General features: G+C 37.2%; 1 protein-coding gene across 1 annotated transcript in view; it reads right to left on the reverse strand.

The window, feature by feature from the left end:
- Positions 1-1,665: 1,665 nt before the first annotated feature.
- Positions 1,666-26,176, reverse strand: part of LOC126498931 (E3 SUMO-protein ligase RanBP2) — a 67,434-nt gene continuing 42,923 nt past the window's right edge. Inside the window, exons 19-29 of the mRNA XM_050137933.1 lie at positions 22,940-23,034; positions 17,352-22,143; positions 14,715-14,885; positions 13,911-14,003; positions 13,295-13,473; positions 9,459-9,660; positions 7,652-7,753; positions 5,931-6,076; positions 3,657-3,930; positions 3,200-3,534; positions 1,666-2,841 (exon numbers count right to left, since the gene is read on the reverse strand). Coding sequence (XP_049993890.1) covers positions 2,536-2,841; positions 3,200-3,534; positions 3,657-3,930; positions 5,931-6,076; positions 7,652-7,753; positions 9,459-9,660; positions 13,295-13,473; positions 13,911-14,003; positions 14,715-14,885; positions 17,352-22,143; positions 22,940-23,034 — 6,695 coding nt within the window. The 3' untranslated portion in view covers positions 1,666-2,535. The remainder of the gene's footprint in view (positions 2,842-3,199; positions 3,535-3,656; positions 3,931-5,930; positions 6,077-7,651; positions 7,754-9,458; positions 9,661-13,294; positions 13,474-13,910; positions 14,004-14,714; positions 14,886-17,351; positions 22,144-22,939; positions 23,035-26,176) is intronic.

The raw sequence follows: 26,176 nt of genomic DNA on the forward strand, positions 1-26,176 counted from the left end.
TCTTGTCCTTCGGTTCCAAGTCTCCGCCCTCCCCGCCCCGCCCTGCGCAGTAAATGAAGTCTTCCCGCGCAAGCTCAGACCCGGCCCGCACGAGGGCGAGTGTGTTCAGCACACCTGCGGGTCAGCGTGTTCCCAGGGGCCTGGGGCCTCATGGGACACAGGGTAAAATGTTTACTGTGCATAGAACTAAGGACACTCTCTTCATCAAAAGAAAAATCAGGACATGTCTGAACGCTAGGCACATGAACTGTAGCCATATTACCTTTGCCATTCCTTTGCCTGTTTCCATAAATTTGGGACAGGCATAAATTTGGGTGGAGGCAGGAGGCCAGCCTGGGCTACACGGTCATAATCAATTGGGACAGCTGTCTCAGCTACAGAGAGAAAAACTCCCTGTAAACATGTAGTTTGGCTTAAAACAAAAACCTTTCCAAAGCCCCACAACGCAGTTGGGGATTCAACCTCATCATACAAGCTTGTACTTGTTCAGTTTCAGTTACTCTCTGGCACACATTCACACGGAGAAATTCTAGTAAGTGCTCATGTGGACCAGCACCCCTCAATTCTTTAATTTCCCTTACTGCTGCAAAAGCTGATACTTCAGCAAGTAAACAGCAAACTCGCTACTAAAAAAACTGCTTGAAGATCACATTTTGCTATAAAATACCATCTAAACTGTTTTGTTTTCTTTTGCCAGATTTTAATGAGCACAGAAAATCTAGCCAGTTGGAAAAGAAATGGCTATCAATGTGGTCATCATTATAACAAGTCACATTGTTCTGAAATATATCAAGTATCTTATAAAATATGCCAACCGTCTTTTAAACTTCTTTGTTGGCGCTGGATAGCTCAGCCATTAAGAGCACTGACTGCTCTGACAGAGGACTTGGGTTCCAGTCCCAGCACCCAAAATGCTAACTGCACAGGTTGGAAACACCTGTTATTAATGCCAGTCCTGGGAAAGTTTAACACACCAATCTGCCAAGTTTTTGAAAGATCTTTAATAACCCTAATAGTTTGAAAAAGCAAAACAAGTATAGAGTACCTTAAAAAGCATTTGCAACTATGCATAGTGGGAACATGCCTGCAGTCCTGGTGGAGGTAGTGAAGATCAAGAAGAGCTCAGGTCCAGCCTCAGTTACAAAGCAAGTTCAAAGTAATACTGGACTACAGATGACTTTTTTTTTTTTAAAGACATTTCCGTCTACTTAAGACTAAAATAATGGCATCAACTTCTGAGCTGAAAAGTTTCAGTATTTTTATGAGTTTATATTACGCAGTTTTCCAAAGAAGTCACTAAATGTGCGTGGTTCCCTTTACAAGGACAACTTCAGGCAGGTTTGCTTCATGTTCCACAGTGATGCTATCCCACAAGTCATTACATAAGCCATAACCTTCCTTGCCCTCTTCTAATAGTAAAACACAAGAAAACAGAAAGGACTCAATACTCAAGATTGGAAAATACAAAGTTTTATGGTCTAACTAGATTCCTTTTAGTTATACACCAAGTAGGCCCATAAGAACATGCTGTTCATTGTTTATCACTTTGGATGCTGAAGTGTGAGCTCAGAGTGCTGGCCTTTAACATCTCACTTACATCAAGTCACAGGAGGAACAGACACTGAGATGCAATGCACAAGTAGTCAATGTTTTAAATGTCATGGCTGTTATCAATTATCACTTTATTTCTGCTACAAAAGTCACCAGAAAAAGGTACTGCAACAATCTAATATAAAGCAAATCTTTAACCAAACAACATGGTATAGATCTTTTAAAAATATTCATACTTTATCACAAGAACTAGAGAAAAATTCAATTCTATCATCAGGACCAAGCTGAAGTTTCTGAGGTAGTAGAGACGGGTAACAGAAAAGTGAATGGAAAGAAGGAGGAAGGATGGGAGTGGGGGGATGATCAACTTACTTAAAATGTAAAAATTAATGTCTTCAAAAGGGAACTATATAGCTTAAGAAAAGACAGATTTCTACTTAAAAGTTAATTTTTAACTATACAGGAGCATAAAAATTACAGAAGAGCACTTTGGTTAACTCACATCTTCTGTGGCTCTATCCATTCATAAATGAGTCCATACATAAATGAGCACACGAATAGTTAAGATTACCATATATATATTTTAAATCTAAAATAAAATTATCTGAGTTGTGGTCCCCTTATTCAATGGTAAGTACCATGCAGGAACAGGAATTAAAATAAGATTGCATATATAATATTCCTCCAATAGTCTGGGAAGCTCTATTGCTTTGAACAAAATTAGTATTAGCCATCTCTAATCCATATGTCAGGAGTACATAAACACAAGTACACCTGAAATACACCAGTGTTTAAACTTTTATTTCATACCATGCAGGATCATTTATCACACATTAAAAAGTGACAACAGCTATAAGCTACAATTTTACATTTATACATCAGAAATGTCTATTTTCAAAAGATGAACATAATTACCATATTGTCTGTAACAATTAAGCATCAATTCAACTGTTACTATAGATAAAATGCACTGTGAAAATTATTTTATAGCTGTCCACATTCTGTGATACTAATTCTTCGACTAACAGACCCTTTAGGAGAACCAAACGACTCGATCTTTCTCACAGTATCCATGCCATCCTTAACAAACCCGAACACTACATGCTTAAAGTCCAAATGTTCAGCTTTCTTCAGTGTTATAAAGAACTGAGAGTTGTTGGTATCCCGGCCTCGATTGGCCATAGATAACAAGCCCGGGCCGGTGTGTTTCACATTAAAATTTTCATCTTCAAATTTATCTCCATAAATGGACAGTCCTCCTGTTCCATCATGTTTGGTGATATCTCCCCCCTGGAAACAAAAGAATCTGTTAATACTGACTCACACATTAAAATACACAGAAATCATTATGACAGAGTGAATAACAAATGCCCTACTTAAAAATACATGTTGAAAACTAAGAAATACATGTTTTGTGGGGGGAGGTTTTCCCTACATTCCGTTTCTAGTAGGTAACAAACATGAGAAATCTGAAGCCTTTCCATCTGAATGTGTGAAAAAGAGTAAGAGTGTCACGTGCAAGCCAGCTATGGTATGGGAAAACTAAAAATTCCCAAGATGAGAATGGGGGCAAAAAGAAAAACCTGCTCAAGTTGGTGTGGTCTAGTCTTAGCAGATTTAACCGTGATGTCTGTACAGTGACACTTACCTGGCAAACAAAGTCTGGAACTACTCGGTGAAAAATAGAGTTCTTGAAACCAAAGCCCTTCTCTCCAGTGCATAATGCTCTGAAGTTCTCAGCAGTTTGAGGAACGATATCTGAAAATAATTCCATGATTATCCGTCCTAGAGGTTCACCATCCGCACAAACATCAAAGAACACCACAGGATTAGTGTCCTTTGATAATTCTGCTGCAAGGGATACTTGTCCATTTTGGAGTTTCAATATATTCTGTTGACATTCTTCAAATTTCTTCTTAAAACACTCAGTCATTTCCTTTGTTTTAAACCTCACTGCAAGTTGTTCTACTTTTGCTTCTCCATCTGTTAAGGGGAAGGAGGGGGAGAGAAGAGACTTTAATATCAAAGTAACTTACAAAGTATGTAGATTTTATAGATTTCAGAAAAGTAATAAAATTAAAAAGTATTTGAAGGTAGTAGCTCACCAGCATAGTCTGAGGCAGTCCACACTAAAGCATTATTTGAAACATTTAAAGGTTTCAATTCCATGGCTTTGGTAATAACATGGTTTGCACACACTTTAAAAACCTGGTCTCTTCTCATTAGGATCCGATAATAATTCTTCATTGTATGCCAAAGAATCTTTATATCTCCAATACCTCTCTCCTTCCACTGACTGACTTCTCTATCCCATCTATAAAGTTTGGCTCTTTCTTTGAACAAAATTTCTTCATCTTCTTCTCCAGATTTCACTTCTACCTATGACAACAGATAAGCATTATATAAGCTACTACATAAACAGCTGTTTATAACAAACTTCATTAACCAATGTCAACAGGTTTTAGAGTATCACAGTAACTAACAACACTACAGACTACTAATAATGACTTGGTTAAACAGTAAAGATGTGATTTATCATTAAATATTTTTCTATTTTATAGCATTTTACTTCTCTTTGTGAAATAAAATGCCCTTAAAAGTCAGAAGAGGTTTCAGAAGTGCTGGCTCTTGCCAAGCATGGCAGTGTACACCAATAATCCCAACACTGGGGATGTGGAAGCAAGAGGATCAGGAGTTCAAGGCAAGACTAGGTTATATGAGATCTGAGGGAATGTGGTTTTTCACAAGGATGTGCAATAATCCTAGCACTCCAGAGCCTGAGAAGCAGGGAGATTACTACAGGTTTGAGGCCAGTCTGGGCTATACAGTGAATTATAGGCCAGGTAATGCTATGTAACAACATGCTGTCTCAAAAAACCAATGCTCCACCCAAAAGTGCTGATTCTTTCTATTTTTATGCCACTTTTTCATTTTATGTATATAGTTCTTTACTCTGCGTGTGTGTCTATGCACTGCATGCATCCATCCCCCCTGAGGCCAGAAAAGGGTATCTATCAGAGCCCCTGGAAGCAGTTACATGCAGGTGTTAGTTACCATGTAGGTACTGGGATTTAACCACTAAGCCATCTCTCCAAACCTTTTATTGTTTCTTTAAATATGCTTTTTTTTATTTTTAATTCTTTATTTCTGTGTGTCTGTATGTAGGTATGTGTGCACAGATGTAGGTGCCTATAAAGGCCAAAGGCATCAGAACACCTGGCAGCTGTGAGATGCATGGCATGGATGCTGGGACCCAACAAGAACATCCATCCCTCCAGTCACAGCAGTGCTGTGTGTGTGATAGTAATTACTGAGACTGAAAATGGTCATGGGGACTGGAGAGATGGCTCAGTGGTTAAAAGCACTGACAACTCTTCCAGAGTACCCGGGTTCAATTCCCAGCACCCACATGGCAGCTAACAACTGTCTGTAACTCCAAGATCTGACACCCTCACAGAGACATACAGGCAGGCAAAATACCAATGCACATAAAATAATAGTTTAAAAAAATGGACATAGTAATTTTCCTAAAATAACTTTCATCTCTTTTGTCCCTAAAATTATTTTATGAAGACACATCATCTCCTAAAGGCATAATAAAAATGCTTATGGCTCAGCAAGATGGCGAGTTAGTAAACATGCTTGCCACATAATCCTGACGATCTGCCTTCAAACACTGGAAAGCTATTCTGCCCTCCAATGGCACCGTGGAACGGACATACCTGCTTGTACTCTCACATACTCACTGTGGTATGTGCACACCCTCTTCCTCCCTCCTCTCCTACTCCACTCTTTAAACACACACACAGACAAAACAAAAAACTAAAAAGAAAAAACAATAATATTTCTAAAACTGCACAAACAACTTAGCAAGCATCATTTACAAAAAAAACTTCAGGGCAAAACTGAGCGTACACTTGACTTACGGTAACGTGACTGTTAACATGAGAAGGCCCTATAAAATCCCCAGAACTACACATGAAAAATTCAAAACAATTTCTACTTAAAGGCTGGAAATCTGGGCAGGAGATATAGCTCAGCAGTTAATAGCAATGGATGCTCTTCCAAAGGACCTGCGTCTAATTCCTAGCACCCTTCTGGCATCTCACAACCATCGGTAACTCCATCTGTATGTAACTCCAATCCAAGAGGATATGACCTCTGCAAACAATAGGCACACACATGGCAGGCACAGAGATATGCATGCATGCAGAAGACTCATACACATAAATAATAGTAATAATGTTTTAAAACTCTGAAAATCTAATGTTTAACTGTTCTGGGAAGAAATGTAGGTAGCAGTACTAAAAAGAAGAATCAACTCAGGGAAAATTTTTATACACAGGTTACTAGTAAAACATTTACTTCTTGGCACTTACCTCTGGTAGTGAGACTATAGGTTCAAAATGAATATCCTCATTATGAACAACTTCTTCATCACTGCCGTCTTCATCTTCACCACCTTTACTTGTTGACTGTGTACCAAACACAGCCGCTCCAGTATTTGCCCACTGGAAATTTTTATCTGATAAATAAATTTGGTAATTAAACTTTGAATTTTGACTTTTTTATGTTTTGTAGATTACTTTCCAGTTTCTTCATTAAGTACATCTAGTTTTCAACAATGACATAAACACACCTAATCGAGAAGTTTAAAGTACTAATATTCTGAAAATTTCAACGCCTATGAAACACAACAGGCTTCAGCAGATTGATAGGATAAAATACTATTTTTAAAAACTGCAGCCAGGTATTGTGGCACACACCTCTGATCCCAACACTCAGGAAGCAGAGGCATGTGGGTCTATGTGAGTTCAAGGCCAGCGTAGTCACATAGAGTTCTAGCTAGCTAAGGAAACATACTAAGACCCAGTCTTAAGAAAAACAACTCAGCATAAATAAAACTATGAATTCTAATATAAATTCATATCAATCATTTCTAGAAGTTAAATGTTTTTCTATATGTAGCATGACCTGTGAAGTATATAAATACATGAATTTTTAAATTGTACTATTTATTTTCTTCTCCAAATATCTTAAACAATAATTTAAATGGTGCTATATTCACAATATTAAAGATCTTATGAGTAAATATAATGAAGTATAATGTTAATAAAAATATCTTGAAACAGATAGCACCCACATGGCAGCTCACAACTATCTGTACATAACTCCAATTTGAGAGGATTTGCCCTACAAGAGCACTGCATACATGTGGTGAAAATACATACATGTAAGCAAAGGACACACACACATACAAAATAAATCTTTTTGTTTTGGTTTTTTGTTGTTGTTGTTGTTTGTTTGTTGTGGGTTTTTTTTTATTGTTTGTTTGTTTTTGAGGCAGGGTTTATTTGTCTGACAGCCCTAGAACTCACTTTGTAGATCAGGTAGGCCTGGAATTCAAGAGATCAACCTACCTCTGCCTCAAGAGTGATGGGATTAAATGTGTGCAGCATCACATCTAGCAAATAAATCTTAAAAAATAAACACCAGTGGCAAATAAGAACACTAATGTAGGGGAGCTGGAGAAATGGCTCAGTGGTCAAGAGCATTGCCTGCTCTTCCAAAGGTCCTGAGTTCAATTCCCAGCAACCACATGGTGGCTCACAACCATCCATAAGGAGATCTGGTGCCCTCTTCTGGCCTGCAGGTACACAGGCAGACAGAATATTGAGAATACTGTATACATAATAAATAAATAAATCTTTTTTTAAAAAAAAAAGAACACTAATGTATAACTTACTCTAGCACAATAAATTAGCACAACCCTAATGCAGAGATCCAATTTGGCTTAAAAATATATAATCACAAATCCTGAAATACTAACAATCAAATTTAAGAACACAAACATTTAAAGAACAGTGCTGTCTAAACTGGGGTTATCCCAAAACTGAACAGCATACCTGTATATGAAGAAAGGAAGGGCTAACAGCATTGAATTAAGTTAGAGAAAAATCCTTATAGGTATTATCATCAACTAAAACACTAAGCAAACCAAGGACAAGGCCACTCCACTGACAATTACAACATGGAAAGGACTCCTTTTTCAATTATGCTTGGCTGACATGATCATTAATATCTTTCTTCTTCATCTTACCTTTAGGACCAAAAGCAAAATCCCCAGAATTACTTGAAGCCAAGTCTGCAAATGACAGTCCTGTACCACTTCCAAATCCAAACAGAACAGTCTTGCTTTCCCCTGGCAAAAAGAAAAGAATTTCTTATTTAATACAAACATCAAAACCTTAAGCAGGACCAAGAAGGAACAGGATTCTCTCTATTCCAGGTGAGAGGAGAGGATGTTATAAACTACATTTCTAAAACTTAGTATTTATTTTTCTAAAATGCCTTTAAATTCAAGCCAAATTTTTGGGTTGGTTTCTTTTTTGTTTGTTTGGTTTGGTTTTCGGTATTTTGAAATAGGTTTCTCTGTAGCTGTGGAGCCTTTCTGGAACTCGCTCTGTAGAACAGGCTAATCTTGAACTCACAGACAACTGTCTGCCTCTCATTGTATGTTACAAAATACATTCAACTTCAAGTTTATTTAGTAACATTATTAAGTTTACAGGTTCTAGTCCCAACTAACACAAATTGTAAACCAAATTCACTTCAAAAACCACAGAGCTGTAGAGCTGTCCACACTAAGCTATGTTGTGGAACTAGTTTCTGCTTTGTCAAGTTTCTTCCACCTTCAAACAAGCAAAGGCAAGATCTTTGAAGAAATCTGTACCAAACATTTTTTAAACATTTATTATTTGTAATTATGTGTTTATATGTGTCTGTGTGTGGGTAGATGGTCATCACTACAGGCCCCCAAAGAAGTCAGAATGAAGGTATTGGATCCTTTGAGCTGGAGTTATAGGTGAGCTGCCTACCATGGGTGCTGGGAACTGAACTCAAATCCTCTGCAATAGCAGTAGGCAGTTGAACTAATTTTTGTGTTGTCTTTACTATAAATATGCTCATATGTTTGCTCATCCGAAGTTTGGAGGCCTTGTCTGAATTCCACCAATGCATAGTTTCATGATCTGTCAAATTGTTTTGGCCTACTTAATTTTGTCTGAAAATGTAGAAGTTTTGGTTATGAAGTTACATTTTTGTTCCAGTATATTAAGATCCTAAAGTGCCCATAAATGTACTGTTGGTGACCTCCTAAGTTGGGACAACTTTTGGAAAAAAACAAAAATAGGTAATATAATGTCCATATATAAAGAAATACAATTCACAAAGACATTTCTTCCAACTTAGAAAAACTGAGGCACATAGTAATATAAGGAGTAATTACTGCAATTGACATTTTAGGACTTTTGAGGCTTGTATATATTATAGTATCATAAAAATTTTAAGCTCCTACTATAATAATTTATAACTAAAACATTCAAGCAACACTAATATAACTCAAGAATAGTCAAGTAAAAACATCACATAACACCAAGAAGATGACCATACAAGCAATCATTTTCTTCTATGCAGACAGGTCAATCAGCATACTTTGTATTCCCTAACAGCTTAAAATCAAATGATAGGCTGGGAATGACAGTGTAGACCTTTAATCCTAGCACTTGGGAGGGAAAGAAAGGAGGATCTCTGTGAGTACAAGGCCAGCCTGCTCTGTATAGTGAGTTCCAGGTCATCCAGGGCTATACAAAGACTCCATTTTTTAAAAACAAATAATAACTTAAATAAATAAACCAAATGATAAAATGCTATTTACTGTTTTATTTATAGAAAAGGCAATATGACTTGTATGATTACTGTGACAAAAACATTATGCTCCCATATTCACCTTAAGCATTTTCAGCTAAGTTCTTAGAATCTAATCTATATCTTTAAAAGTTTATTTTCTCAAACATTCAAACAGTATTTTATAAATTGCACAGCATAAACACACGACCAACTTTTACCTTGGTTTGGGACTTCTGTGTCAGTTTCTTTTCTAGTACACAAATCCACAGGCTTGTCCACAGTCCCAGAAACAGGGGATGAGCTACCAGATTTGGTGTTAGACTCAGGTTCTTCAGACTTACACACAAAAGGATTTATTACTTCAGTCTCGCCTGTATGCTCTTCATCAAATGCATCAGTTACTTTCTCATTCTGGGATTTCTGCAAAGAGGAAAGAATAAAACACTATATTATCAAATCATTTCCTCCTCCCCTCAAAACAAAAAGAAATAGAAAATTAGTAGTTTCTTACTTAATTAAAAATAGTAAGTAGTTTCTTAATTTGCTATGTGTTTTATATACAGTAACCATTGAAAATGCAGTAGAACTAACAGTAATGAAAACTTGGAAGAGACAAGCAAAACTAAAAATGAACAATAAACTTAGATCACACCTCACTAATTAAATGAGTGTCAAAAGGTATAATAAACATTAGTAAAAAGATTATTCAATCAGAGTTGTTTTAATATAAAAACCACTACAGGTTGGGGATTTATCTTGGTAGTAGAGCCTGGGTTTGGTACCATGGAAACGGTGTACAGACAGGACATTAAAAGAATGATGCTCAGGGTTTAGGGAGAGGATGGAAAGTTGGAGGGATGGGAGCAAGACAATAAATAAAAGGTTAAAAAAAAGTATACATCACACAAAAAAGAAGGTCGTATCTTTATCACACAAAGCAGATTCAGGAAAATTACAAGTGATAAAGAAGTGTGATCAAGATGAAAGATCAATTTACCCTCCTAGAAAGGCAGGGTAAGAACCATCTTAATCATTTTTCTCCGTAAAAACAATAAAAAACACAAAGAAAGACAACCAAAATTAACTCTTTCATGTACAAATTAACTTTTTCATCTACTCTGGAAATTAAATAACCACAACAGCCCAAGTAGTTTTTCATCTGTGAACTGAATTAAAGGGGAAGGGATGGTTTTATAGCACTGACCTCCTCTCATTCCCTTTCCTGTCTACCCAACTCCCCCAGTCTCAGTTCTGCACGAGCCAGACAAGCATGGAAAAGATGAATGTTTGTCAAGCATTTGGGCATTGACAGAGGATAGGGGGTGATTGACAGAGCATAGTTTTTCTAAAGCAACAAAATCATTCTGTAGGAGATGTATTAATTAGATATTTGTAATAACTAATAAAAACAACACATGGAACAATATAAATGTACTCATAGATCATAACTGAATTAAGTTGCAAATCACTAATAGAATGCTATGTACAAAGTCATCATTTTTAAATGGCATACAAACCGTGTAATGCATGGGTCAAAAAAAAATAATTGCAAGAAAGCATTCTGACCCGAAAAGAAATGACAACAGCACATATAAAAAAGTATATAGCTAAATAGTGCTTAAGGTACGACATTACCTGTAGAAACAATGAATGGGCTCTTAAATCTGTACTCAACCTCCCACATTGAGAAAAAGACAAGGAGTAAACCAAACCCAAGGCAAGAAAGAAATAATAAAGAGCTGAAATCAAAGAAATTCAACAAGGGGGAAAAATGAACCCAAAATCTATTTACACTGTTTGGAGAGGGGCCAAGGACCACCGAAAGAAAGAAAGAAAGAAAGAAAGAAAGAAAGAAAGAAAGAAAGAAAGAAAGAAAGAAAGAAAGAAAGAGAAAGAAAGGGAGGGAGGGAGGGAGGGAGGAAAGAAAAGAAAAGAAAAGAAAAGAAAAGAAAAGAAAAGAAAAGAAAAGAAAAGATAAAGAGCAAGAATGGGGAGAGAGCACCGTAACAAAACTGAAAACAAAATAAACTCATGAAACTGATCATAAATAAAGAAACAGCAAAGAAGGTGGTATTTCAGTACTGAACAAGTACTGAACAAGTATTAAGAGACTGATAATGGAGCTGGGTGGTGCTAGCAAACACCTGTGATCCCAGCACTCTAAAGATGAGATAAGAAGATCCCAGGAAGGTCAAAGCAGGCCTGTACTACAGTCTGAGGTCCTGTCTCCAATACCAAAATTGATTAATAAAAGCTTATTGTACAAATCTACAAATTTAAATTTGAGAATTAGACTTATTAGACACAATTAGAACTCATTCAGTAATAAAGAGACAAATAATCTAACAGATATTCCAAATAAACCTTCAATTAATTGGTTTCAAGATCTTAAAAAAAAAAAAACAGTTCCAGTCGGGCAGTGGTGGCGCACACCTTTAATCCCAGCTCTCGGGAGGCAGAGGCAGGCGGATCTCTGTGAGTTCGAGGCCAGTCTGGTCTACAAGAGCTAGTTCCAGGACAGGCTCTAAAGTTACACAGAGAAAGAGAAATCCTGTCTCAAAAAAACAAAATACAAAACAAAACAAAAACAAGAAACACAGTTCCTTTAGTTAGAACTTTGAAAATGTCTTTCAGAAAATAGCCGCACAGAAAGTGTTTTCCAATCTGTTTATACTACCACTGACTTTTTTTTTTAAAGGTGGGATTCATTATGTTGCCCTGACTGACCTGAATTCAGAGCTATACCTACTTCTACCTGGAATTAAAGATGTGGGACACCACTACCAGCCCAGTATTAAGTTTTAATTTTTACTTATATGTGTGAGAGAGCTTATGCACGAGTGAGTTCAGAACCGCAGAGGCCAGAAGAGGGTACTGGCCCCCTGGTGGTGTTGTGTCAGCTGACTGACATGGATGGGTACATTAACTACTTTAACTATCCAGGCCTAATACTAATTTTTATATGGAAGCTAAAGTTAATACCAGAAAACTACTCAACAGTACTACTGAGGCACATCCGTTTTATAAGTAGCAATAAAATTTACACAAATAGAAGCTAAATGATACAAAACTGTACTATGCTATAACCAAGTGAAATCTTTCCTAGGAATACAGAACCATCTACAAGCTGGATCAAAATACCTGTATCACTTCAGAAAGGAAGACGACACATCATTGTTATTCCTCAAGGTTAAAAACTCTTACTCAGAAAGTTTGGACTACTCAGCCCTAAATAGGATGTCTCCTATTTATAAAATTTATAAAATTCCTTCTCTAAGGGCTCAGGGAACCCTGTAGAAGAGGAGGCAGAAAAAGTTAAGAGTCAGAGAGGTGCAGGACGCCAAGAAAACAAGGCCCTCTAAAGGAATGCAATCAGCACACACATGAACTCAGAGACTGAGGCAGCAGGCAAAGGCCCTATACAGCTCTATTATGGCTTCCAGTTTAGGGCTCTGATGGGATTCCTGAGTGTGTGAACAAGTGGGTCTTTATCGCTGGTGCTGGCTCTAGAGCTCCTTTCCTTCTGTTTGTTTTGTCCAATTCTGATGTGTTACTTTTTGTTTTATCTTATTACGTTTTATTTTATTACTATCCCTTAAAAGCCTGTTTGTTTTCTAATGAGAGACAGAAAGCAAGTGGGTCCAGATAGGAGGTGAGTAGAGAAGTGGAGGTAGGGGGTGGGAATGGTAAAAAAGGGAAAATGGCAATCAAGATATATTATGTGAAAAAAAAATTTACTTTCGCAAAAGAAAAATGGGAAAAAAAAAACTCATACTAGCTATAACTTAACTGCTAAGAAATTTTAAACCAATTTGTTTATATCTACAAAGAATCTTGGTGATGTTTTAACTGATACAATATTAAAGCCTGTAGTTTAATCTGGGTTTGATACCCTAGTGATTTTAAGTATTCTCATTCATGAATAGTAACATGGCTCTATGTTTATGTAATCGAACACATATGCTTGCCAAGGCCAATTATAACCATTTGATACTGAGATTTTAAAATGTACTCCATCTACAGAGACCTGAGAGAACAATGCAGACAGTCTGACCTGAGCTTCATGAACCTTTTGAAGCTCTGACTGAAAATCCTCCCCATTGCCATTGTCCTCATCTGTATCACTGCAGACTCCGCAGAAAAACGTAGGTGGGAGCTTCAAAGTGTCTGCCTTTGCTCTCTCTTCAACTGTTGGCTTCTTTTCCCAAACTATAACACAGTCTTTGTCATTATCTGGAAAAGACACACAATACAAGCAGACACAATCAGAAATCCAGTCCGACTGCCAGTCTGCAGGTTCTCAAAGCAATTTAAAGACTTCCATAGCATGACTATGAATGCTCATGAAGCCAGCCCATGGCCACGTATTATTTTTTAAATATTTTAAATGATCACTAATTTAATAAATAATAATTATATATACCAAAATTAATCTGTTTCTGATTAGTATTATTTTTAAATATTTTAAATGAGCAATAATTTAATAAATAATTATAATTTAATAAAAATATATATTCCAAAATTAATCAGTGTTTCTGACTAGTATTATTTTTTAAATATTTTAAACGAGCACTATTTTAATAATAAATAAAACTGGCAATTACAAATATTATAAGACTAAGAGGTACCTTTAAAATATAGGACATCAAAATTGTATAAACATACCATACCTGCTAAATTTTCTTCCAACGGTCGGTATTTTTCTAAGTCATCCAGATAGAGTTTTCCATTAAGTTTCTTGACAGCCATTTCAAAATCTTCATCTTCAAATGCAATTCATTATATTGAGAAAGAGAATTTGAGTAGGTACAAGGTTTTCCTAGCCACAAACCTAGACGTGATCTTCACACTCCCTTTCACTCTATATCCACAAAAGCACTCAGTTTTGCCAATCAGAGACCTTCACTTCCTACCTGTTTGAGTTTCCAGTGTGCGCCCCTCATCTTTGGACATTCTATCATTGCAGTACAGCTCCCAACCCCAGTCACCCGGCCTCACAATGTAACGTTTCTATGACTGCCCTAATAACCTCACTGAACTCTGAGGGTGTTTGCTGTCTCCCTCTTCTACTTTGAATACTTCTGGATAATGACTATTTCCAATTTCCTCAAAACATCTGCCTGGCAGCCAATAACCATTTTTTAAAGGGCTTCTTTAACCAATGCCATTCTTCTGATTATTCTCCCCACTGAGTATTTTATAATCATGGAGTAAACACCTACCTCTAAGGATAGTAGTCTAAGTTCTAAAACTCTGCTTACATTTTCTTTCTTTATTGAGAGGTCATCTCACTCTGTAACCCACACTAGCCTGAAACTCCCCATGAATAGAAACTCAGCCATCCAACCTGACCCTATCAAGTGCTAGGATTGCAGGCACTACCATGTTGGCAAAAAGTCAGGTTTTAAATAATTAAACTATACTCCCAATTCCTAAAGTCACCAGGAGTCGTTTTCAGTTAATGAAAGACTTACCATCCTCCTCTTCTTCACTAACATAATCTGGCCTATTCTTATAACAAAAGAAAGTTGGAGGAAGCAGAAGTTTGTCTGCAAGGGCTCTTTGCTCAGGAGTGGGAGTGAGTTCATACACAATGAGAACATCAGTATCTGAAGGAGGATCTGCAGGTTTGTTCTTCTCTTGTGCTGTAACCAAGTCAAAACAACTGATAAGACACAGTAATCAGACTAATAAAAATCAAAAAAAAAAAAAAAACCGAAGCCTATCTATAAGTTAAAACAGCACAGTGATAAAATAAGAACACATACTTTGGAACAAATCAAGTGAATCAGATCATGAATTAGAATTAGGAGTCTGATTTAGTGTTCTATTAAAAACTCTTAGAGAATACAAAAGTTTTTAAAATTCTTTTACTAGTCATTGGAAATTACAATTACTATAATACAAAAAGTATATACTAAACAGTAATTCAGCAAAGTATCCATGCATTTACAACTGAAAAGAAGTACCTCCAGGATTATCTAACATAAAATTAGTATGCCCCAGAGCCAACCTGCATTAGTTCTCTAAGCTCCTATAAAGAAAGCAAACAACTTCTAACTACAAAGGATGGCAGGTGATAGCATGTATCCATTCCGTGCATATTTCTACGTGTGGAATTAGATAAAAATTAAACAATCATTCTTCAGTCATACTTTATGTATCAAGACAATTTCTGTGACTAAAAACACCCCTAATTCCACTCCCACCTGATGAAAGGTCAAAAATTTGGAGAGGAAAAAAGGAAGATGAAGTCTCTTCTGATATATTAAGAATCTCTAGCTTGTAGGAACTGATAAACCAGTGCCTTAAACCAGTCATGAAATATGCATGTACCAGCTACTATGAGAAAACATTCTCCAAAGCCACCATGTCCAATATGGTAGTCTACGCACATGTGGCTTCCCAACACTTCAAAGGTGATTAAACTAAACTAACATGTGCTAGAGGTATGAACGTGCACACTGGACTCTAATGGCTTGGTATAAAAAAGAATTATAAAATATCTTCACTTTCTTTTAAATCCTTATTAGAAGATGATATATTTTGTACATATATATTAAATTGAATAGATCACTTTTTTATGCCACCGATTTCTTCAAGTGTTTCATTTTCTATGCTGCTCACAAAAAAATTTAGACACAGATCATATTTTATTTCTACTGGATGTTGTTACTTTAGAGAACTGATAGTACCTACCCCCTACAAGGTCAGGATGTATACTGGACATATTTCTCTCAATTGCTCTTAATGAACGTCTACAAATTCTATATGCTTAATGTTCTAGTCAAGAAGTGTCTCATATCTATAAATGATCTGTACTTCATAAGGAACACAAGTTACAGAAGGGTAGCTGTAAAAACAAGGTCTACTTTCAAACACAGTTTCTAAACCCTAAAGAGACATGTTTTATATGCATTCTACTGCCATCCTATCTGAATACTGTCACACAGTAGTGGCTAAAGTCAAAGATTAGAAAAGCAGATTCTTCATTAAACAGAGTTGAAAAGAAAAAAGTTCAGTGAAGCAGAGAGAGAGAGAGAGAGAGAGAGAGAGAGAGAGAGAGAGAGAGAGAGAGAGAGACAACACACAGACATTAAGCATAGTTGAAGATGAAGCCAAGAGAGCACCAAAAAAACATAAATAGCACCCAGGTACATTTTAAAACGTAATTTTGAAAGTTGTTTGTTACAGCCCTACTCAAAAGGTAAGCTTTGTAAAATGGCATTCTTTAGCATGCACACCGCAGTGTTAAGTACTTCAGTTCATACAGCCACAAGTACTTGGCTAAGGACTACCAGCTGCCAGTCACCTCATACTGGAGATACTAGATCTATACCTTTGCTCTCAGGTTCTGAGGTAGGGAAGCTGGTCCAAAAGGCCATGGGATTAGATTTAAAAAGGCTAAAATTAAATCCTAGGAAAATAAAGAATATTCATTTTTTTAATATCTTATGAAACAAACTGACTCTAAATACATAAGAAGTCGGAACCCTCAATTTATATCAATCTGGTTGTCTTACATATCCAAGGTCTTTCTTCGCTAATTTAAAAAGAGGTGGCAATACTAACTCATATAACACACACGGAACATCTCAATAACACACGCTTTAAGTTGATTTTAAAACAAAACACTGAAGAATCAACATTTAAAATCATGAATCAAGTGCATGAGTCTTTGTACTAGATTAGCTTCTTTGGCTCTGCTTTATGATACATGCCTCTCAAGTTACTGAAACAAATCTCTTATGATCTGTTAGTTTGTATACTCACAGGCAAACTTACTTAGGGGTTAGACTTGTCTATTAAAATACTTCAAAATGTTCACTAACTAGTGTTTACGACACAACTTCGACTAAAATATTTGTTTCCTAAGAAGAGTCAAAGACACACACTTTTAAAAAATCTGCTGGGGACTGGAGAAATGGCCCAATGGTTAAGAGCACTGTCTGCTCTTCCAGGACCCAGGTCGAATTCCCAGCACCCATATGGCAGCTCACAACCATCTGTAACATCAAAGTATCTGACACCCTCATACAGACATAAATAAGAATAAATCATTTAAAAAAAATTTTAAAAAATCTGCTTAACTCTAAACACTGCGTACTTACCCTTTTCTGGTGCTTTAAATGTGTAACTAGGTGAAGACTCCTCCTTTGGACAGGCAACGACATTTCTGACTTTGCCATCTGAAGACTGTCTGATGTCAGTCGGTGGCTCACATTTGTCAGGTTCTACCTTTCCTCCAGATCCACTCTGAACTACTGAAGTAACTTCATTACTGCTATTTTTCAAAGGTGCATTAAAACTAAATCCAAACAAAGATCCAGTGGCTGAACTATTGCCAAATGCAAATGGCTTTGATTTTTCACTACTAAAAATGCTTTTAACAGACTCTGAGCCAAATACAAACTTTGGAGGAGAAACCACTGCTTTTGGTGTTGTTTCAGAAGTGCTAGATGTTTCTCCAGCTTCTGAAGTTGTGTCTACTACCTCATCTCCCTGAGTTACATCAGTCCTTTCTCTTGTGGTCTCTTCTAAAATGGCTACAGCAATTTTGCCACACGGCGATTCTCGAGGAGTGCTCAGATGAGAAGCATGAGGTGTTAGCAAACAGTCTTTTTCTTGGGCTGTTTTTGCTTCATCAAAAATTTTCTTAAATGAATCTGCAACATCCTGTAGTTTAAAACGAACAGCTAAATGTTCTATTTTTCTTTCTCCATCTGCAAAATCACATGCAGTCCATACCCACACTCTTTCTGTCCCTTTCATATTTTGCAAAGTCATATCTGGAGTTATTCTGTGATTGGCACAAAGTTTTAATACTTGGTCCCGTCTCATCACTATGCGAACTTGCTTATTATCATAATTTTGTAGAATCTTTATATCGCCAATGCCTCTTTCTTTCCACTGACCAGCATCTTTATCATATCTGTAGAGCTTTGCTCTGTGACTAAAAACAACCTGTTCATTTTCCTCACCGCTGGATACTTCAACTAGATCAGGTAAGGGTACAACAGGCTCAAAGTACTGTCCATCTCTCTCTTCTTCTTGAGTAACATCAGATTCTTCATCAGTACCGACTGAAGCTCCACTCTGGTTCAATTTGGCAGGAGACTTAGATGGACTCAAAGCAGATTTAAAACTGAAGTTAAATCCTGTAGTTGACTCACCGAAACGGAAGAGGTTTTTCCGTACAGGGCTGCTTGCCAACGGAGAAGCATGAACTGAGCTGCTGCTGACGCTGTCGTCCAAGGCATCTTCCCGCAAGTCATAGTTGTCCCATTCTAAGGTAGGCCCAGTGTGTTCAGGATTTTGCTTCACTGTTGTGTCTGAAGCACTGGAAGCATCGGCACCTGAATTTGTGTTCTCTTCATCGGTGACCTTTACTTGATCATTTGTCAAAAACGTTTTGAAGTCTTTCAGCCCAGTCTTCATCTCCTCAGCTCTCTGTATTAACTCAGCAGCCCTGCCGGTATCCACAAGCTTATGGGGAGTCTGAAGTGGGATGTCTAAGAGAAGCCGCTGACACTCCTCAAATTTCTGCTTGAACTCTTCGGCTAGCTCTGGTGTTTTAAACTTTGCAGCCAGCTGTTCCAGTTTAGCATCACCATCTGAAAAGTCACTAGCTAGCCACATCCACGCTCTGTCGGAGCCCGAGAGAGGCTTGAGGTTCATGGTGGTGGTTATCCAATGGTTGGCGCAGACTTTCAGTACTTGTTCTCTTCTCATCAGCATTCTTAGTTTACCATTGACTTCATTCTTGAGAATTTTTAAGTTCCCCAAACCCCTTTCTTTCCACTGACTAATCTCAGCATCAAATCTAAATAATTTCACCCTCTGTGAATACAAAACTTTTTCATCTTCTTCTCCTGTTACAAGCTCTACTTTTTCAGGCATCTGCACCACTGGCTCAAAATGGATGTCATCACTGTCCTCGGTCTTGTAGGCATCATCATCTTTCTCGGGATCCGAAGACGTGTTAGCTTTCTCAGCCACTTTGCCACTTTGTGATGAGAATAGTTTTTCTCCCGCACCTGAAAATCCCTTGAAATTAGGGTCTTTCTTGCCAAACTGAAACCCTTCTCTTGAAGTTGAATTTGCAAGATCTGCAAAGGTGAAAGTGCTGCTTGTCTGACCAAAGATCACACCACTGCCATTCTTCTGACCACTAACATCATGAGCTCGGAACCCAGTATCACTTTCAGGGTGTTTTTCACTCTTCTTCTCTTCATTCCCTTTTTCCTGAATGCCAAATTTAAACCCATCAGCAGACACAGGAATGGAAAAACTAAACCCGTCCTTGATTGACTTAAATTCTGTGTTAGAAGAACCCTGAAAGGCAAAGGAAGATGTTTTTTCTTGATCCGCATGCCCAAATTTAAATTTCTGCTCTGTAATGCCAAATTTGAAATTTTTTTCTGGAAAGTTACTTTTAAATTCTGTTCCCACTTGACTTCCTGCAGATTCATTTAACTGTGATTTTGAGCCCACTGTGAAAGCTGAAGAAGATTCTACAACAGACTTATGAGTTGGCTTGGAGGCATCACAAGCCACACATTTTAGAGAAGAGCTCTCATTTTGTACAGAACAAACACTGCACTCCCACTGTCCTTCTTTTTTGGTAAACAATCCTTCAAATCCACTTTTTGGAGATTTGCTTGTCTCTGAAGAGGCAGAAGTTGGGATAACAGATGTAGGCTGATTCTGTTTATTTGGATTCTGACAAGCAATACACTGAGCAGCACTTGCTTCATTTCGGACTAAACACTGGCTGCAATCCCATTGTCCTTCCTTCTTGGTGAACATACCCTCAAATCCACTCCTGGGAGCCTTACTCATCTCTGAAGAACCAAACTTGAAAGAGGCGGCAGCTGGACTTGTCTTAGCAGGATTCTGGCAAGCAACACACTTTACAGCATTTGCTTCATTTCTCACCAAGCACGAACTACAATCCCATTGTCCTTCTTTCTTAGCAAACATGTCCTCGAACCCACCCTTTGGAGGTTTACTTATATCCGAAGTACTGGCCTTAAAAGAGGCAGGTGATGAAACAGTAGACACAGCCTGTTTTCCTGGATTCTGACAAGCAACACATTTTGTAGAGCTTCCTTCATTTCGGACCAGGCATATATCGCAATCCCACTCTCCTTCCTTTTTAGAAAAAACAGATCTGAAATCACTGTCAACAGACTTGGGAAGGTCTCCCTGCCCAAATTTGAAAGAAGTCTGAACAAAAGAAGATCCATTTTTGTTAGCTGATTTTGTATTCTGACATGCAATGCACCTAGATATAGTGGGCTCGTTTCTTACTAAACAAACACTGCAATCCCAATGACCTTCCTTATTCGGAGTCATCACTGCAAATCGATCTTGAGCATTTTCTGGGCCAGTTTTAGGAGCAAAGCCATTTTCAACTAATGGTGGACCAAGGAGCTCTTTATTATTAGCTGAGTTTATATTTTGGCATGATACACATTTCTTAGCAGTTGCAGCATTCTTAAATGAGCAGCTGTTACAATGCCACCAAGACCCTTCCTTCTTTACAATCTGAAATTCAAAATTCAAGTTTCCACCATCCGATTTGCAAATATCCTTGTTATCATGAGCTGCAGGTTCTTTTACAATTCTGATAGTATGGTTTGGTGCTGTAGACACATTTGTTCCTGAGGCTTTTAAAATCTTCTGGGCTTCTTCAAATTTACACTTAAATAGTGCTGCTTCCTCAGGAGTTTTGAATCTAATTGCAAGCTGCTCTGGTTTTGGTAACTCGTCTGCATAATCAAGGGCGTGCCATACAAAAGATCGATCTGAGCCAGCATTGGGTGTCAGCTTCATATCCGGACTAATGTAATGATTTGCACAGATCTTTAATACTTGCTCTCGTCTCATCAGAAGGCGAATTTTACCAGACGTTTTATGTCTTAATATTTTTACATTGCCTATCCCACGCTCCTTCCATTCTTTAGATTCACCATCAAAACGGAACAATTTTGCACGATTGCAAAAGAATTCTTCTTCATCTTCCTCACCGGTTTTTACTTCTATCTTGTCAGGAAGAGGAACCACAGGCTCAAAGTGAGGGCCATCATCATCCTCATCCCCATGAGCGCTTCCTCCATCTGTCTCATGACTCTTATTTGCCAGCTCTGAAGCAGGGGGTGCAAATATAGATTTTCCTGGACCGTGAAAAGTAAACATATCATCACTTCGACGAAAACCAGAATTCTTCTGCTGGTTTTGGCCCATGTTTTCTGCAAGTGTCATTCCAGACACATTCTTGCTCCCAAAATTAAATGAATTTCGAGACCCAATAGTTTGACCAGAAATTGATTTTGGTCCACTATAGCCATCTCCTTGCAAAGGTTTATCTGAAGTCAGAAGACCCAAAAGACTTTCACTATTACTATAAGCTGTTGAAGGAGGCTGTGTTACAGCCTGTGGTGATGAAAATGTGAAGTCACCGTCATTTGACTTAAAGTTTGAGTTAAACTTAAAGGGAGTTGGCTGTGCTGTATGTGCTGGTGTTGTCAGAGGTGGCCTTATTACTTCACCCGGCACGGGCTGAACAAAATTGGTTTTTCCAAATTCCATAACCTTTGATTCTGCTGGCCTTGAAGCATGAGCTACAAGGGGAGGTTTTGTGAAATACCCTGGTTCTGGCAACGGTGGATTTGTGCTTGTCTGTTGAACATTATAATTAAAGTAATCATCACCCCTGGGTGATAGAATTCCTGTTGCAGGAGACTCAAACCGCAAGGGAGGACCATACATCTCCTGAGAGAACATACAAGCCGATGAATTCTGCACTGGTGGTGTATGCATCTGTTGTGAATGCATCTGCTGTGGATAGGCGTAAATATGCTGCTGGGGTGGAAGCCTATTCATGCCATAAACTGGTCCCTAAAAGAAAAAATTAAAATATTTTATACATTAACCATAAGACCATATAAAGATAACCATAACCATATGAAAAGCTACATATAAATCAACTCTTATAAACCTGAAATTATGAGTATTATTCAGCAATAGCACCAATGTACACAGAAGAACAAGGTACACCAACGGTGCTACAAAGACACCTGTATATTTACTTGGCATGTACTAATAAGATGTCTTAAACATCTACACTTACAAATAGCTTCTTCAGTCACTAAACACTTACCAAATGATCTTAATTAGCAGTGGTAATTATGACTAAAATTCACTGTACCAACTGGGCTTTATTCTAAACATTTTATCTCATTTTAGGATACTCAAAACCTGTATTAACTGTAGTATAATTTTCATTTTAAAATAGGTATTCCCTAAGAGGTACAGAAGTTAAAAAAAACTTGCCCAAGGTCACAATAAGTAGAAGAGGGGTCTAAATGCACCCCCAGCTCTCTGTCCTTCAAGTCTTCATTTTCAATTACTGCTTGAGTCAACAGGATGGCAATACAGCAGATTAGCAACACAAGAATATACTTGCCCTATTCCAACCGAAATAGAAAGACACAAAGGCTAAAACTTGCAATCTTCCTATATTTAACATATTTCAAATGTTTCAACTTACTTCTAAAATACAAAAATAAGAAATTCCTGTATTATGAAGATCACATAATTTCCAATACTGAACTACTTACGCCTTTCATTTTCTTTAAAAGAAACCTAAACATTTAAAATGTAGTTATAAATATACAAGTTTTTCCTTTATTACCTTTGTGGGAGTAACATTAGCTGCTGGTCTGAGAAGATACTGGGAATTATATGCTGGTGACTGACTATAATATACTGAAGGGCCAGTAGTTGCAACTAAAAACAAACAAACAAAAGAAAAGAAAAAGAAAAAGAAAACAATGTTAAAAGTCTATTCTACAGTTCAAAATACTATTATCTAGACAAGAGTTATAAATACAAATTAGGAATCAAAGAAAATTTTAATTATTCTATCTTTACATTTCTACACATTAAAGTAACCCAAAGTAATCAATAAATGAAAAACTAAAAAAAAACCTATAAAAATGACATAAAAAAAAATAAAAAAGACCACTGTTGTTGTCTTTAACATCCTAGACTAAGGCATAAGTGGCATATGCTACTTGATCTCCACACTCAAAGAGGAAGCCAGATTTGAGTTTCAGTCAAAGCTACATAGTGAGAGACTCTCTCTCTCAAAAGAAAACCAAGAAGAATGCAAATGGTCCATCTAAGATCAGCAGGATTTAAAAGCACAGGATGATCAACATTAGAAATATAGTAGTTACAAAAGATTTACTAACCAAAATGCATCTGATGACCTAAAGTTCAAAAGAGGCCTTGAAAATCTACAGAACAGCAGGGCTATGAACTCAAAATATTACTGAGATTTAAGCATAAAATCATCTAATATAATCATGGAAAGGACCTCACAATAAGCATGTGGCCAACTACATGGCTCAGCAGGTGAAGGTGGTTACCACACAAACTTTGCAATTTGATTTTCATTTCCAGAACACATGCTATGGCACAGACAGACAGACAGACACGCACAATACATCAAAATTTAAAACAACAAATTAACACAAAACTTGTTCTTTGGCTTAAAGTACACATGTGCACACACATACATAAAAATATAACACTGAAAGACAAACTATATGCTCCATCTGTTCTGTGAGCTTTATTAGGAACTGAAACTACTAAAAGGTACTTAAACTAAGTGGCAAAACTACAGTGTTGTGCTCACTCTATTTTATGACAGTGTTACCAGAACTAAAAACCAAAAGACCTTTCATACTGTACATGAAGTGAAAACCTGGAAGTGTAGCCAAGTAATTGTGAAAAAGTAATAAAAACTGTAGAAGTAAAGTAAGTACTCCCAAGTTTGAATTTGGAAACCTAATGGAATGGCCTGATGGGACAGAACTATTATTCTAAGGAGGAGGAAACAGGCACAGAAGTTACAAGTTGATAGACATGACACAATAATCTTAAAAAAAAAAAATCTACAGGTAAGAAGCTAGAGACATGGCTGTTCTTGTGGAAGAGAGTCCACATGGCAGCTCACAACTGTCAACCACAAGCACTGAATGCCTACAGTGTACATGTACGTGCAGGAAAAAGAATGCAACTCTATCAGTGCCTGGAGACTCAGTGGGACAAAAAATTAGAAACAAAAAAGAAAAAGAAGCCAGTATATTAATAGACAATTCAGAGAATATTCCAAAACGTGTTTAGGGGCTGAAAAGACGGCTCAGCAGTTAAGAGCACTGGCTGCTCATCCGGAAGAGTCAGACTAGATTTTCTAGCACCTATATGGCAGCTCATAACGATAACTCCAGTCCCAGAGGATCTGAAGTCTTCTTCCAGTTTCAGGCACTAGGCACACATGTGGTGCACAGACACACATGCAGACAAAATACTTATATGCATAAAACAAATATAAAAGTTTTAAAGACTGTGTATGTTTTTAAAGGGTGGTTAATCTTTAGTTTTCGTTAAATTGTTCAGTACTTCTGAGATTTATTTGTCTTTACCTTCTAGGCATCTAATTTTTAAAAGACAACAAGAATACCTCTGTATTTACTATGAACACAGGGGGATAAATAAGCTTCCAATAAACTTATGACCTTGCCAACAAGCAACTGAAGTTTTTCTTAACTATAAAACAAGGATGTACTAGCCAGTACAATTTTTTATCATTAAAAGAATATGACAGCCGGGCGGTGGTGGCGCAGGCCTTTAATCCCAACACTCGGGAGACAGAGGCAGGTGGATCTCTGTGAGTTCGAGGCCAGCCTGGTCTACAAGAGCTAGTTCCAGGACAGGAACCAAAAGCTTCGGAGAAACCCTGTCTCAAAAATCCAAAAAAAAAAAAAAAAAAAAAAAAAAAAAAAAAAAAAAAAAAAAAAAAAAAAAAAAAAAAAAAAAGAAGAATATGACAATGTGAATGTTTATAGACTTATATGACACTAAAAAAGATCCTTTTTGCCTGTACACAGAAGAAATGGAAATAGTAACCAAAGAGGTACTAAGTAACTGCTGCACACAAGAACTAATAAACTCTAGAGGTCAGCCAGTCTCTTTAATCCCCTACAAAAGAGTTTTTTTTTTTTTTTTTTTTTTTTGGTTTCTAAGCGCATGTAATGTATGACACTGAGTTTACCTTCATGAAACCTTGCTAACACTGAGAAATCACTATGAGAAGAGAACAGAGAGAACTCTTTAAGTGTGACTCCGTGAACCAGAACACAATGTGCTTATTTAAACTAGATCTTACACTAAACATCAATCCCATCCCTCACGCACAGACATGAGAATCACTGTAAGTTTGAAGTCAGTTTTGAGCTACATCATGGGTTCTAGTCCAGTCTGGGCTACAAAGTAAGATGTTGTCAAAATGAACAAAACAAAATAATCAATACACATTACAGTTCTAATTAAGGTAGTTCTTGTCCAAATTTTTTGGTGCCAAAGGTATCAGAATATTTGCATACACATAAAGATGTCTTAAGGACAGAAAGCAAGTAATACCAAATTTATTCATGTTTCATAAACTCATTCATTCAATTCATTTGTTCCTGAGACAGGGCCTCACTAAGCAGGCAAGACTGGCCTTAGACTTGTGATCTTCCTGCTTGAGCATCTTGAGTACTGGACTATAACCATGTTTGCCATCATACCCTGCCTATATTTTCAGTGAATCTATATTCTGACAACATCCTCTCATATGATTGTATTGTGTAGGATTTTTCCACTTAGGACACCTTGTCACTCAAAAAATACCACAAGAGAAAAAATAAAGAGCTGGGCACAGTGGCTCATGCCTATTATCCCAGCACTTGGGAGGCAGAAGCAGGCAAATCTCTGTGAGTTTGAGGCCAGCCTGGTCTACAAAGCAAGTTCCAGGACAGCCAGAGCTTTTACAAGAAATCTTGTGTCTCGAAAAAACAAAAAACAAAGAAAGACCTACCAT

The sequence above is a fragment of the Alexandromys fortis genome, unplaced genomic scaffold (assembly GCF_014885135.2).
Source record: "Alexandromys fortis isolate MF-2015 unplaced genomic scaffold, M_Fortis_MF-2015_v1.1 scaffold_9, whole genome shotgun sequence".
NCBI classification, from domain to species: domain Eukaryota; kingdom Metazoa; phylum Chordata; class Mammalia; order Rodentia; family Cricetidae; genus Alexandromys; species Alexandromys fortis.